At 43.7% G+C, this 14,357-nt stretch overlaps 2 protein-coding genes across 3 annotated transcripts in view; one reads left to right on the plus strand and one right to left on the minus strand.

Moving 5' to 3' along the window:
* NUDCD1 (NudC domain containing 1) overlaps positions 1-4,654 on the minus strand; it is a 159,704-nt gene extending 155,050 nt beyond the window's left edge. Inside the window, exon 1 of the mRNA XM_050940947.1 lies at positions 4,429-4,654. Within this exon, the coding sequence (XP_050796904.1) occupies positions 4,429-4,546 (118 nt within the window). The 5' untranslated portion in view covers positions 4,547-4,654. The remainder of the gene's footprint in view (positions 1-4,428) is intronic.
* A 231-nt stretch (positions 4,655-4,885) lies between these two features.
* Positions 4,886-14,357, plus strand: ENY2 (ENY2 transcription and export complex 2 subunit). 2 transcript variants are annotated; one of them, XM_050941486.1, is made up of 5 exons: positions 4,886-5,001; positions 7,827-7,922; positions 9,994-10,064; positions 11,809-11,883; positions 14,091-14,357. In XM_050941486.1, the coding sequence occupies exons 2-5, from the start codon at positions 7,855-7,857 to the stop codon at positions 14,165-14,167; spliced, it is 291 nt and encodes a 96-aa protein (XP_050797443.1). In that variant the 5' UTR covers positions 4,886-5,001; positions 7,827-7,854; the 3' UTR covers positions 14,168-14,357. The 2 variants fall into 2 exon arrangements, with proteins under 2 accessions (XP_050797443.1, XP_050797445.1); XM_050941488.1 differs by lacking the exon at positions 4,886-5,001 and adding an exon at positions 5,279-5,338.

Below are 14,357 nucleotides of genomic sequence, written 5' to 3' on the forward strand. Positions count from 1 at the left end.
ACAGTTCTAGTGCCCCCATGCTTTGGAGCAGGGATTTAAAATTTGGCATTGGGTGGGACTTTTGCAATATGGAAGTTCTTTTTGCAGTCCCTGTGAAAATCCACCTACATTTGGTTAAGCTAAAAGCCTTTGTAAAAATCAGTTTACATATGCTCAGGAAAGATTTCCTATATTTTAGCAATTCAATTCACTAAAGATCCCATCCACACTGAACATGCTCCAGTCTGGGGCTGGGCACCTGAATGAAAAGCAGGGAGCCTGTCTCTTCTGTATTCTTAATGCCCCCTTGCTGAGCTCAAAGTGGAGAAGGGAGCTACCTGATTCGAATGCAGAGGAAACAAGGGAGGAAGCTGAGTTGTGGATAGGACTGGGGTGTGGCAGGGACGGGGAGAAGGAAACCTGCACTAGACACTGACATGAAGCCAGGTGTGGAGACTGGAACTGGAAGCTGGGGGTGGGAATGAGAGATTGGACTGAGGAGTTGGGAGACTGTGAACCAGTAAAGTGGAACGAGGGAAGATCGAGATCAGATGAGGAGCCATGGGCAGGGATTGGGAGTAGGATAAGAAGCCCAAGGCGAGGAGGAGACTGGGACTAGCTAGAGAAAGAGAATGGGACTGAGATGTGGAGCCTGAAGTGTGAAAGACACAAAACTAGGACAGAACAATATGCACCGACTGGAATACACGTCCTTCCAGAGCCTGGAATGGAATCCAAGACTTGAGTCTCACCATTCTTCTGCTGACAGAAAACATCTGTGAAACTAACTGGCCAAGTGTCCCATCCCACCTCTAGTGCTGGTCCACATAGAGAATGATAACCTACTAATGCTATTAGTTACTCCATTAGCTCAAATAGCTGAGGTCTATGCAGTGGACCTGAAGGTTCCAACTCCACTGATGAACCATGTGAGTGTCAACGTAATGTGATGGAATCTGTCCTTTCCATTTACTTTTTTAAACTAGCTTGCAATTTACACACAACAAATGTTAATACATTAGGGGGCCCTGTGGGGGGAAAAAAAATTATATGTGACCATCAAAATGCATACACAAAAGGAGGCCAATTAAAGTTGCACAGGCAACCTTAATTCTGGCTTTTGCTAACTTTGAGTGCTTAGTTTTACAATCTTAATAATAGTCTTAACAGTTTGTGCTCATGGTACATCTGAAGTCTTATATTCATGTGCTTATACAATAGGATTTATTTCTCTCTCATCCAACTCATTGTAAAAGAAAAGCCCTGATGAAGTCAAACAGTACTAACATAACTGTTTATCAATAACTTCACAGCAATGTAAACTGATACTGCATTGTAAGTGTTTAATGAAAAGTGGACAAGAAACTCCGATGGAACAGACTTTACCAAATAAATTACCCCCAGGTTCAGTCTGTACAGTAAATCAAAATATAAAATAAATACAAATACGTAAGAGCAATAATTCCAGATCAGACAACGGGTCTATTTAGGCCACTTTCCTGCCTTTGATTTTGACCGGCACACAGGTTCTAATGTAATAAAGTTCCACACATCAGTGTTTGAGGTTCTTTTACTGATCTTATTACTGCCATCATGTAAGAAGTGCTGCCAGAATAGAATACTGCAAACATCTCTGCATGCATCTTCAGGAAGCCTTAACTACTGCAATACTCTTAGGTCCCTCCAGTACAGCACATTGAACTCTGTGATTACACCTCATGACTTCAATAGGACTTCACACATGCACAGGATTCCTTCTCATGGTTCCCAGTGCAGGATCAATCCTCAGACTACAACTTCTTCAGGACAGGGTCTCCATCTTTCTACTGTACAGCACCTAGCACATTTTGGTCATTACTATAATATAAAATAATAAACTACACAGGGACTTAGATTTCAGCTACTCCAAAACCATCAACTAAAACAACAGCTACGTCTAATGTGCTCTTTGCATGGGCTGAACATTAAAGTCTTGCTTTTAAAGTTAAAGCACTTTACAGTCCTAAAACATTTATAAAAGATTTACAAAGTATGGCATCAAAACTGATCAATAAGATGTCTTGCCCATGACAATATGATTAATGTTTTATTACAAAACATGCCCTGAAACATGAAACAATACAGTGCATTATAACAATGTATATTTATTTTAATTATAAATAGAACTCTCTCAGTTGAATAAGCCATTTTCTTTTCTGACCACATGTTGGGCTCAGATATTGAGCTTCAGTGACAAAAATTAGACCCTACTATATACAGGACTAAGAAATTGTAACCTGGGTGGAAAAGTAATTGACCTACCATTTATAAAATAAATCAAAGGTTTTCTGAAACCTCCACAGACAAACTTTGCAACTCAGCTACATTTATAGTAAAAAAATTAAAGAAATATGCAAAATACGTTCCTTTACCATCATCTTGTCCTCCCATTTCATGCCTCAATTTCTTCTATTCTTCATCTGATGGGTCCAATCATAATCCTAGACTGCAAGCTCTCTGGGGCAGGATCTATTTTTATTTGCCCTTTAGCACAATGTATTACAATGACAACTGGCAATTTTTCCAAGCCTCAAACATCAAATTCTGTAAAATTCAAGCTTTAAGTTAAAAAAAATAATATCCCCAGCACTGTTGATTGTGCAGGTAACCTTCCAAATGCAAACCAAGCATAAATCAATGCAGTGTTCTCTTGGAAAGATTTGGTGATTCTAATTTTAATTCCCCCTCCCCCCCCATCCTCATAACATTTAGTGTTTTTCTTAAAGTTCCATTTTAAATAAAAATCTCAGCTTCCATTAAAAAAAATAAAAAGTACATCTCTAGCCCTTATGGCTAGAGAGACAAAGCTTGAAAATGTGAACCACACAAACAACCAGGAATCCAGTGGCACCTTAAGGATTAACAAATTTATTTGGGCATAAGCTCTCATGGGTAAAAAAAAACCCACTTCTTCAGATGAATCACACAGGCTCGAAAACCAAAAGGCATATTTAAAAACAAAAAGTTTTTAAATCTCATGAATTTTTATGGTAATTCTATGATGTTGAAGTCCAGTTCATCATTTTTAAAACACTTAAGGTTGGCAATACTAGGGTCTGCATACAAGCAGCTTCTGTATCTCTGCTACTGCTCATTATTTCCCTAAGCGGCTGAGAGTGTGAAATTAAAAGACCTCAAGGTCAGTTTCAGAGCTACTGTTCTGTGAGCAGCTTTGAAACTAACAAATAACATGTAAATTTCACCTGCAACTGTTCATATCTTAAGGAGGGCTACAAACAAAGACACTAGCACTGTTCACCAGGAACAAGGACTCTCAAAAAATACAGGCGGATGGAAAAGTACAGAAAAAACTCAACCCATAGGACTCTGGGATACAGACTGTCAGAAGTCTCAGAATGGGAAGGTAAAAAATAGGCTCCTCCTTCCCTTCCGAAACCAGAAGATCTGAGGGCTTCAAATTCATCAGGACACCTATTAGGAAGAGTATTAGAGGGGTAGCCGTGTTAGTCTGGATCTGTAAAAGCAGCAAAGAATCCTGTGGCACCTTATAGACTAACAGACGTTTCGGAGCATGAGCTTTCGTGGGTGAATATCCACTTCGTCATCTGACGAAGTGGGTATTCACCCACGAAAGCTCATGCTCCAAAAAGTCTGTTAGTCTATAAGGTGCCACAGGATTCTTTGCTGCTATTAGGAAGAGGTTGATATAAAAGATGGAGCCCAGTGCAAGCCCCAAGGACCACACTACAAGAGGACATCACTATACTACTGATGAAGGGGTATGGGGAGAGGGGAGTATTACAAGCACAACCATAGGTTAAGGAAATATTAATGATGAAATGCTAAAACCCCCAAAGCCAACAAAACTCAGAAGTTACTTGCAGACTGACAGAGGCGTTAGAGAAAGTGCAGGCCTACACCAGGAGTACTAGAGACTTCGGCCAGCACGGCTCTATCAGCCGACGATGGCAACCCTGACCACACAAGCGACCGCACACATGGCTCTAGAGGCGAATGCCCCCAAACCTGGAACAAACATATTAAAGTTTCCCAGCATGGTGATTTCCGCGGCGAGGGGTTGTCCCGAGGCCCCGGAGAACGTTTACTCAACACCTGCCCTGCAGCCGAGCACAACAGCAGCTTCCAGCCACCTGGGGCGGGCATGACTTTACCCCGCACGAACGGGCAGCCACCTCCGTCCGGGGGCCAGCAGCTGGGGCAGAGCAAAGCAATCGCGGCCGGGAGAAGACTTCAGCCAGGGCAAACAAACGCCGGCTCCTGTAAGGAGAGACCCAGACCCAGACCCAGACCCAACCCCAGCCACACCCACAGCGCTGCCGAGCCAGGGCTCCCCTGCCAGCGACATCTCCCCACTGAGGAGTCCCGAGACCCCGCTCCGCCCGACCCTGCCCTGCCCTTCCGCGGCCACGTTCCCCCAGCGTCCCTCACCCGAGTCCAGCCCCAGCTGGTAGCAGGCCAGCGGCTCCAGGGAGAGCTTGTAGCCCTCGAACTTGGGGTCCAAGAGCTGCCGCTTCACCCGCAGGGAGCAGTTGGCCGCCGCCTCCATCCCCGGCCAGGCCCGGAGTTACCGCCTGCGACGAGGGAGAAAGTTTGGAAGGAGACTGTGTGCGCGAAGCGAGCCACCTCACTGGCTCAGGTAAGTAGCATGCGGAGCGCGGAGCACCATGGGAATGGTAGTTTTAGGGCTCTAACCGCAAGGAACTGCGGCTGTCCGTCGCCAGGCATGTCGGGAGTTGTATGCCACACGGAGGCGCCCAGAACGTGGGGCATGCTGGGAGTTGTAGTTCTAGCCTCCTAGGGAATCGGCACTTCCGAGCACCCAGACCTTAGGGCATACTGGGAGTTGTAGTTTTTAAATTGAGCAAGCGACGACGTCGTCCCGGACTCCATTTCCCAAGGTCCCGCGCGCGAAGGGGAGGGCAGGAGTTTGGCAGGGCTGGGTTCTCCCTGGGAGACGGCGTCGCCTTCTCCCTTAACAGAGCTGGACGCGCCGCCGCGGGGGTGAGTCCTGGGGTCCCGAGCGAACCGGTCGCGTTGTTCGACTCTCCACAGGAGGGCCGGGGGCGCGCTTGGAGGGGGCGGGGAGCCGCGGGGCTCGGCCTGAAGTCCCCGCCCCCACCTTCGCCGCGCACCTGGGTTCCCAGCTTTGGGGCCAGGCCCGCGCTTCCTCACGCCGCGGGGCGGAGAGCTGCCATAGAGACTGGCCTGGCTCTGGGGCTGCCGCGAGCCTTCGCTTGGCGCCGTGCTCCCCTGGCCGGCCTGGCGGCGGCACTATGGCTCCCCCTCCCCCGCAGTGGGTGTAGCTCAGCCCGGACTAGGGCTACCAGAGGTCCTGGTTGTAAGGGGGCAGTCCGGTTTGCGGGACTTTTTCTTATACAGGCGCCTGTAAACCACCCGCCCCCTGTCCCGTTTTTTTCACAGCGGCTATCTTGTCACCCTAGCCCCGAGCCACAGGGCGGGGGGCAGGTCGGACGGGGCGGGTGACTCTGGCGGGGGTGAGGAGGATTGGGGAATGGCTGGAGAGAAGTGGGGGTCTGGTCAGTGCCTGGTGGGGGGGTGATCACTGGGTGGGGAGAAGATAGGTCACCGGGCGGGGAAGTGAGGGAGAAAGGGGTCTGGTCACTGGCTGATGGTGGGAGTTGGGAGGGAGAAGGCAGGTCACTAGGCGGGAGGGATGGGGTCTGGCCATTGGCTGGGGGTGGGAAGACGGCAGGTTATTGGGGAGTGGTGCTGGTTTTCTGTCACGTGTGCTATGGAGTCTCTACCCTGTGGAGGCTCGGGGATGGCGGTAGGTAGGTAGGTGGCTGGGTGGGTTGGGAGAACCGAGGCCCTCTGGTTGAACGTTATCTGAAACTCAGCTCTTCTAACGTTATAGTATCTCACCCCCACTTTACTAAATCTGTGCTGCAGTCCCAGTGCCGGCTGTTGCATCATTACACAGGGAGGTGAGAGCACTCAGCTCAGTAGGACTGACCCAAGCACAGCTGAATTTGATGGTCTCCAGTTTCTAATTTGACCATGCCATAGAACCACTCCATAGTTCAGGGCAGATAGCAGCCTTTCTTCAAATCAGGGCTGAAATACCAGATCTTGAGGTAAGGTGGTAGAGTTGTGGGTATGAAGTGGCTCAAGTGACTCCTCTTCGTCCTTTTATGAAAATTAAACCATAATTGTTTATCTGTCCTCCCTTTCCTTTAGTGGTGGAGAAATTATCATGTGTACATATTATCACAGGCAGCGCTGGTATTTAGGGGCAAAAGTTTTCTACATACCTTCATCAAAGTCTGGCAATCTCTTATTAGAGCCATGAATTTAATAACTGTAGAGAGACAAGGTGGATGAGATAATATCTTTTACAATAGAACCTGAGAGTTATGAACACTGGAGTTATGAAATGACAGGTCAAGGTCAAACACATTCCTCATTTGGAACTGCAAGTATGCAATCAGGCAGCAGCAGAGACAGGAGAAAAAAAAAAAAGCAAATACAGTATAGTACTATATTAAATATAAACTACTAAAAAAGAAAAAGGGGAAGTTTTAAAAAAAATTTTTGACAAGGTAAAGAAACTATTTCTATGCTTGTTTTATTTCACTGGGCCTCAAACTTTTTTACTGGCGACATCTTTCATATTGCAAGCCTCTGTGTAGGACCCCCTCCAATAAATGTAACACCCTTTTAAATAAATTTAACACCATTGTAACTGCTGGAGGCAAGCTGGGTTTGGGGTGGAGGTTGACAGCTTGTGACTCCCCCTCATGTAATGACCTTGTGACCCCCGAGGGGTCCTGACCCGCAGTTTGAGAACCCGTTTTATTTAAATTAAGATGGGTAAAAGCAGCATTTTTCCTCTGAATACTAAAGTTTTAAAGCTGTATTAAGTCATTGTTCAGTTGTAAACATTTGAAAGAACAACCATAACGTTTTGTTCACAGTTATGAACAATCTCCATTCCTGAGGTGTTCATAACTCTTGAGTCTACTGTATTGAACGAACTTCTGTTGGTGATGGAGACAAGCTTTTGAGCTTACATGGAGCTCTTCTGGGCTATAACTTTTCTTACCAATGGAAGTTGATCCAACAAAAGATATTACCTCACCCACCTTGCAACTCAAATATCCTGGCTACAGCACCACTGCACACAACTTCAAGAATTGTGGCAGGTTTTTTTTTTTTTTTCTCTCTTTACCAGCATTCTAAAGTGGAGGTGAATGTGCAGAAAACACTAGTTAATCAGGAAGCAAAGGTTATTGTATACAGTTTGGGTCATCAGGAGTGAACAGTAGTTTCTGAATGTATATGAGGACAGTAAGGTTCATTCATATGTGATCACCTTGCTGAGTTCTGTTAATCAGTATTTCTGATATAAACAATGTGTGACTGTCTTCAGTAAGTTGAGTTAACATCTTTCTCTTGGCTAACTGTGTAAATTAAACAAATGCCAGAAGCGGAGGGGGTCTACACTCAAAATGCTGCAGCTGTGCCAGTGTAGTGCTTCAGTGTATGTGCTGCCTATGCTGACACAAGGAGTTCTCCTACAGGTAATTCACCTCCCTGAGGTGGTTGCCAGGTTGCGGGAAGAATTCTTCTGTCAATCTAGCACTGTATACATGGGGACTTAGGTTGGTTTAACAATGCTACTCAGGGGTGTGGATTTTCCACACCTCTGACTGACGTAGTTAAGCCAACCTTATTTTCCACTGTAGACCAGGCCTAACAGACTGTACAGAAAGGGAAATTTAATTGTTTAATTACATACATGTTTTCTTATGTTGCAAATGATTAGTAAACAGTGTTATTTAAATCTTTTTTTAATAATTTTATAGATTTGCTGTGGAAATCTAGGTTTTCAACATGAATAAAGATGCGCAGATGAGAGCAACTATTAACCAAAAACTAATAGAAACAGGAGAGCGAGAACGGTAAGTAGATTTTTTTTCTTATATGTTTTTAATGCTCATTAAATGTCATAAAATGGTGTAGCATGAAGGCTGTCCTAAAAAGTAAAGAAGGTGAAATCCCTTCTATAATTCTAAATGCGCAAAACAGTTGTGAAAATCTTGTGTATTATACCAGTAAAGAAGACTTAATTAAAATATTCAAAAGTAAGAAAAAATAAACCCTCTCGGTCAGTTTTTAACTAAAACAAAAAAGCTGGTAAAATAATAAGAGGTGGGAAAGTTGGCTTATAAATCCCAAGTGAACACCAGGGTTGTTGTTAATGGAGAAAACATCTTTGTCGGATCTAAAATTACACTGTTAAACAATGAGGTTGCAATTTATTCTTTTTTCGGGCAAAGAGGAAGAGGTGCAGTTTCCTTTTTCTGTGCGCAAATTTCTTCCCCCATACTTCTGTATGGGAGAAAATATTAATACACCTCTACCGCGATATAACGTGACCCGATATAACATGAATTCAGATATAATGCTGTAAAGCAGTGGTCTGGGGAGGGTGGGGGGGGGCGGGGCGGCTGTGCACTCGGGCGGGGCGGCTGTGCACTCGGGCGGACCAAAGCAAGTTTGACATAATGAGGTTTCACCTATAATGCGGTAAGATTTTTTGCTCCTGAGGACAGCATTATATTGGGGTAGAGGTGTATCTCTAATTTAGACTTTCAGCCATCTAGTTAACAGTGAATTGGTAGCCAGAACAGACTGGATAATAGCATTTCTAAGCTAGAATTTATTTTCTTTGCTGTCTCAACTCTCTTCTTCCTCCTCCCTCTCTTTCACTCTTCATACTATATGCACTGTTTCTCCCTCTTTGTCAGAATGTTCTAAGTTTAAAATCCCTTGCATCAGTGGATCTCCAACTCCTTCATTTTCTTAGACCCTTGAAAGAGAGAGGTCCTCTCTCATGGACATTTTTCTTCCCATTATCATATTCTGTGAATCACTGCCATGTTACTTTTCGCTTATTCCCCTCCTAGTTGTGATTATATATTTTGGAATGGTGCTTTGTAAAAATGCACACTTGCTACTAGGATACTTAAAAGGATAATGAGGTATTGTTTACTCTTAAATCAGAGTAAAATAAGTTTTATCAACTTTTTTGGCAGAAGGAGTGGAGAGAAATTGTTTCCCTAAAATATTATTGCACAAATAAAATCTAAGCACAGTATCAAGATTGTGTTCTGTTACATACAATGGTGGAGCAGTAGAATTTTTTTTCTTGAATTCAATTTATCCAAAACAGCAAAGCAACCACAATTAGTTTTAATTTGGTCTTCCAGAATCCCCTATATTGTCCTTCCTCATCTAAACATCTTGCCTCTTAATATCCTACTGGTCAAAGAGGACCAGAGTTCACACTTCAGACTGTTGGTCCAACTCTTTCATTCAAAAATGGGGGATGGCTTGAGCAAAGCAGGATGATCGAAGGCTAAGTGCGCTCCCAGCCCATGGAGTAAAGGACTGGAATTTCTGCTACTAAGCCACTATGCTAGTTTATCACATCTTATTTTAATTTGTTTCTCCTGCACCTCTTTAAGTATTAGTCTGCTGCTTTCCCATATCCAGTGTACTCCCTGGCAGTTAAGGAGGGTTGCTACTATGCTAGGAACAAAATAGAGTGAAATTGTCTTATCCTTTTCAATTTTGTTCTACACTTGTTGATTGTGCTGAGAGGAGGTTATAGACCAGGCACATTCCCCCTTTCCCAGACTTCTCCGATGATAAAAATATTGTAGGATATTCAATGCCCAGTTTAAATCTCCAATGAAAACATTGTTTGGATACTTCAAATTCAGAGTTACAAGTGTTTCTTTGAAATCAGGTCACTTACACCGAAAGTCACTTACACTTACTCCTGGCCATCTTGGATCCCTTTGAATACAGTAGCTTATTTTGTTTCCCAGCATGAATTAGTGTGCAGTTGTGCATACAGAAGCTTACAGTGATGTATTTTTTATAACCTGTTTTGAAGTGAAATATTCTTTCTTTGCTGTTAAAAACACTTTTTCTTCTAGTAAGTTTACTTTGTCATCTTTACAGCCTTAAAGAGCTGCTGAGAGCCAAATTAATTGAATGTGGCTGGAAGGATCAGTTGAAGGCACACTGTAAAGGTAATTAAGGTTAACTACATTCAACACCCTTAGTTATTGCCTAAGGTAAGAGAATAGGTGCATCACCGTAGCCAAATAAGAGTTCCAGATGAAAGCTTGAGTACCTGAAGGTCAGTGTGAATAAGACAGAGATGATGCTGTTGGGCAAGAGAGCATCTCGGACAAATGTGGAAGGCAGGGTGTGAATGCTTTCTTATGGGATTCCTTCTCACTACACCTGTACTCACATTGGTGTTTTGTGGTTTTGGAATCATCTTGGATGTATCTCTGTTCACCAATTCTCAGGCAACCTGGATAGCCCAAAATGCATTTTCACATCTTTGGCTGATGCTGACTTTTTGAAATTTCCTCTGATTTGGACTTCATTGTAGTTGCCAAGGTCTATTGTATTTAAGCTTCTAAAATGTGTGACTGCTTGATTGCTAACATCTAAAGAACTGATTTTTATACAGTTTTTCATTTTGACAAGTGATTTTCATGTCACAAGAGGATAAAAGCAAAAGCAGCAAGCAGAGAGGTATGCCATAAACAATAGTCTGTGCTAGATAAAATTTATTTAAGAACCATTTTTACCTCCGAGGACAACTAAGATATTTTCTGCAGATGTGTTTGTATGGGAGGGAGGAGTGCTTGTGCATTATTTCTATTTATGAAAAATTTTAATGAAAACAAAATCACTGATTTAGATGAAGGAAAACAGCAACAGATTAACTGCTAATTACCAAAATTTTGTTTTCAAGTGTCAATATTAAAGGTAAATAGTGAATGTATTAAATTTAGATAAAATTCTTATTACCAAAATGGTCAGCTTCCATGGGGGGCTAGCAGCTTTCTAAATCAGCACGATTGTTTTCCTGTTAAGAGCCAAAAAAAAGAAAATTTGAATATTGATATTTAAAGTTTCTTCTGATAAGACTTACTGTGCCCAAATGGTGTTTTTGATGGCAGTCACAGTACATTTTTCTGTAGCTTATAGTGCTAGGATTATTTAGTTCTATTCTCAGCTGAAACATTTTACAGTATTGGTTACAGCAGTCATTATTTACAAATGCAGAGCACTTTCCAGCAGTGCACAACTATGCTGATCAAAGTTGAAATTCCTTTCAGGATTGGGTTCTGCATTTCCCAAAAGTATTTACTATATTTAAGGAAAGTGATTTTCTGAAAAATAATCCTAATATGCATATGAACACACTGAAACATGAGCAGGGAGAATACTGTGTACATGTGTACGTTAGACCTGATCTTTCTAAAGGAGTACTTTCAAAATTGCTGCTATATTCCTGAGCAATTGACAGTGTGTTTATCTCTTTAATTGTCTTCAAATCTTTACAGTTGTGCTTCTGGTTAATGTTACATATAATATTTAACTGAAATTACAGTCATGTTCTGGTCAAAGACTTGTAAATAAGTGCTGCATTGCTACATGCCCAGACAGTGCCTGTCATTGGTATATACAGGATATTTTTGCTAAATGGTGGTCAAGTGAGCTTACTGATCTGTGCATTTGTTTTTTCAGGTTCTTATACCACACCCACTGATATAGTAATCTGAACTCCATAATATGAATTAGACTAAATCCACAGTAGGATAACATATATATGATTAATTATAGGATTATATATAGGATTACATATATATGATTAACCTACATGTGCAGTTTTTGTATTATAATATTTGAATAGGCCTGTTTTTCTAATGAATGGATTTGAAATATTCAAGTGGTTTTCTTGGTCTTCCCTAGATGTAATCAAAGAAAAGGGGTTAGAGCATGTTACTGTTGATGACTTGGTGGCAGAAATCACTCCCAAAGGTAGAGGTAAGAAAAGTAATGTCACTTAATGCAAAAAATAACCATTAATGCCTCACTAAGCTTACACATTTAAATACTCTAGAAACTTTGTCTAAGCACCAATAAGTTACCCACATTGCATATAGAGGAAACTATATAATAGCCTAACTAGTAATCACAAATGGGCTACATGTGTAAATTCATATTGCCATGAAAGCCTTATTGTTTCTGCGCTGACTCATGTATTTAAAATAAATCTTTTTATATGTAACTTCCTTTTAAAAAGACAGAAAAATCTGCTTAACAATTAAATGCCCTCAGTGGTCTCATTGACCGTAGTAGAATTGTGTGCGTGGTGTATGGGAGAGATGTGTTCATATCTCTGGGCTTGTCTACATCACAAAGTTGCAGCGCTGGTGAGGGGGTTACAGCGCTGCAACTTAGGAGGTGTACACATCTGCAGGGCATCACCAGCGCTGCAACTCCCTGTTTGCAGCGCTGGCCGTACTGCCGTTTTGTCTCGGGTGTAGAGGATCCAGCGCTGGTGATCCAGCGCTGGTAATCAAGTGTAGACACTTACCAGCGCTTTTCTTGACCTCCGTGGAATAAGCAGGTATCCCAGCATACCTGAGGAAGCCTCTGGTAATCAAGCAGATCTCCTTCCCCGGTTTGCTGTCGCGTTCCCCGAACCCCCGAGCAAGCAGGTCTCCTTCCCTGCAGTTTGCAGGGGGGTTCGGGGAACGCGAGAGCAAACCGCGGCGAAGCTGGTCTCCTTCCCCGGTTTGCTCTCGCGTTCCCCGAACCCCCGTGCAAGCAGGTCTCCTTCCCTGCAGTTTGCAGGGTGGTTCGGGGAACGCGAGAGCAAACTGCGGCGAAGCTGGTCTCCTTCCCCGGTTTGCTGTCGCGTTCCCCGAACCCCCGAGCAAGCAGGTCTCCTTCCCTGCGGTTTGCAGTGTGGTTCGGGGAACGCGAGAGCAAACCGCGGCGAAGCTGGTCTCCTTCCCCGGTTTGCTCTCGCGTTCCCCGAACCCCCGAGCAAGCAGGTCTCCTTCCCTGCGGTTTGCAGGGGGGTTCGGGGAACGCGAGAGCAAACCGCGGCGAAGCTGGTCTCCTTCCCCGGTTTGCTCTCGCGTTCCCCGAACCCCCCTTGAAGCCGCCCAACAGCGCTGCAGTGTGGCCACATCTAACACCACTTGCAGCGCTGGTTGCTGTAAGTGTGGCCTCTCTGCAGCGCTGGCCCTATACAGCTGTACTAATACAGCTGTAACAACCAGCGCTGCAAAATTGTAGATGTAGACATACCCTCTGTTGTTTTGGCTGGAGACCTCTGTGAGGCTGGGTTAACAGGGCAGTGGAATATCGGGGGGAGATAGCAAGAGAGACAATTTGCATCTCATGAAGAAAGTGCTTTGTTTAAGTCTCCTTTTTGCAGTCCATTCAGTTGCCCCACAGCCAGTCAGGCCATCTAGGAAACCTCTAGTGTTAAAGAAGATAAAGCTGCTAAAAAACAAACTAACAAAGCCTATTTAGTGTACTCAGAAATGAAACTTCTGAATTCCTGTTCTCAGACCCTTGCTATTCGCCATGACAAAATTCCTTAGCAGTTCTCAAACTGGGTTGGGACCCCATTTTAATGTAGTTATCAGGGCTGGCATTAGACTTGCTTGGGCCAGAGGCCGAAGCCCAAGGCCCACTGCCCTGGGGCTGAAGCCCAAGGTCTTCTGTCCTGGGTGGCTGGGCTCAGGTTACAGGCCCTCTGCCTAGGGAAACCCTTGGGCTTCAGCTGTGGCCAGCTTGCCCGCCTGGGGCAGTGGGGCTCGGCCTTTCTCGCCCCCCAACCCCGCCTGCTTGGGCAGGCTCAGCTTTTGGTACCCCCTCCTGAGGTCATGTAGTAATTTTTGTTGTCAGAAAAGAGTCGCGTTGTCAGAAGGGTGCAATGAAATTTGAGAACCTCTGCCCTAGCTCTTCAGTTTCACAACAGAGCTTATGGGGTAGAAAGTGAGTCAGATCCTTTGCTGCTGATTGCATCCCACCTACTGCCAAATATAAATCCTTCCATCTTCTTTGGACTGCTCTCCAACCCCAACAGGAGACTGCTGAATTGGCTTGGTGGTGTTCTAGGAAAGTCTGTCATGCATCAACAGAATTGCAGGGGCAACTTATGATGTACTGTGCTGCATATATCTTTTTCTTTTTTCCCTATTTCTTACCTGCTTTTTTTATTTGTATTTCAGCCTTGGTACCGGACAGTGTAAAGAAAGAACTTCTACAAAGAATAAGAACCTTCCTTGCCCAGCATGCCAGTCTTTAAGATTGACATTAATTCTGAGTACCGTATTTTTGTGTTTCTGTATTATGTAAGTCATGACAGAAATTGGAATACATTTTTCATGTTTTAGAATTTAAGTTCATTTTTGTATGATTAGTTACAAGTTTTTCATTATGCTGCATTAATTTCTTAAACTTGCAGTTTTAATTAAAAAAAACAACTTTTGTGGTTA

Source organism: Gopherus flavomarginatus, chromosome 2 (assembly GCF_025201925.1).
Source record: "Gopherus flavomarginatus isolate rGopFla2 chromosome 2, rGopFla2.mat.asm, whole genome shotgun sequence".
Classification (NCBI taxonomy): Eukaryota; Metazoa; Chordata; order Testudines; family Testudinidae; genus Gopherus; species Gopherus flavomarginatus.

What these genes read in the sequence shown, in the direction of transcription:
- ENY2 (XM_050941486.1), top strand. Translation starts at nt 7,855, where the DNA reads ATGAATAAAGATGCGCAGATGAGAGCAACTATTAACCAAAAACTAATA. An exon ending in GAAACAGGAGAGCGAGAACG is followed by an intron (nt 7,923 to 9,993) that starts GTAAGTAGATTT and finishes TCATCTTTACAG; the next exon opens with CCTTAAAGAGCTGCTGAGAG. An exon ending in GTTGAAGGCACACTGTAAAG is followed by an intron (nt 10,065 to 11,808) that starts GTAATTAAGGTT and finishes GGTCTTCCCTAG; the next exon opens with ATGTAATCAAAGAAAAGGGG.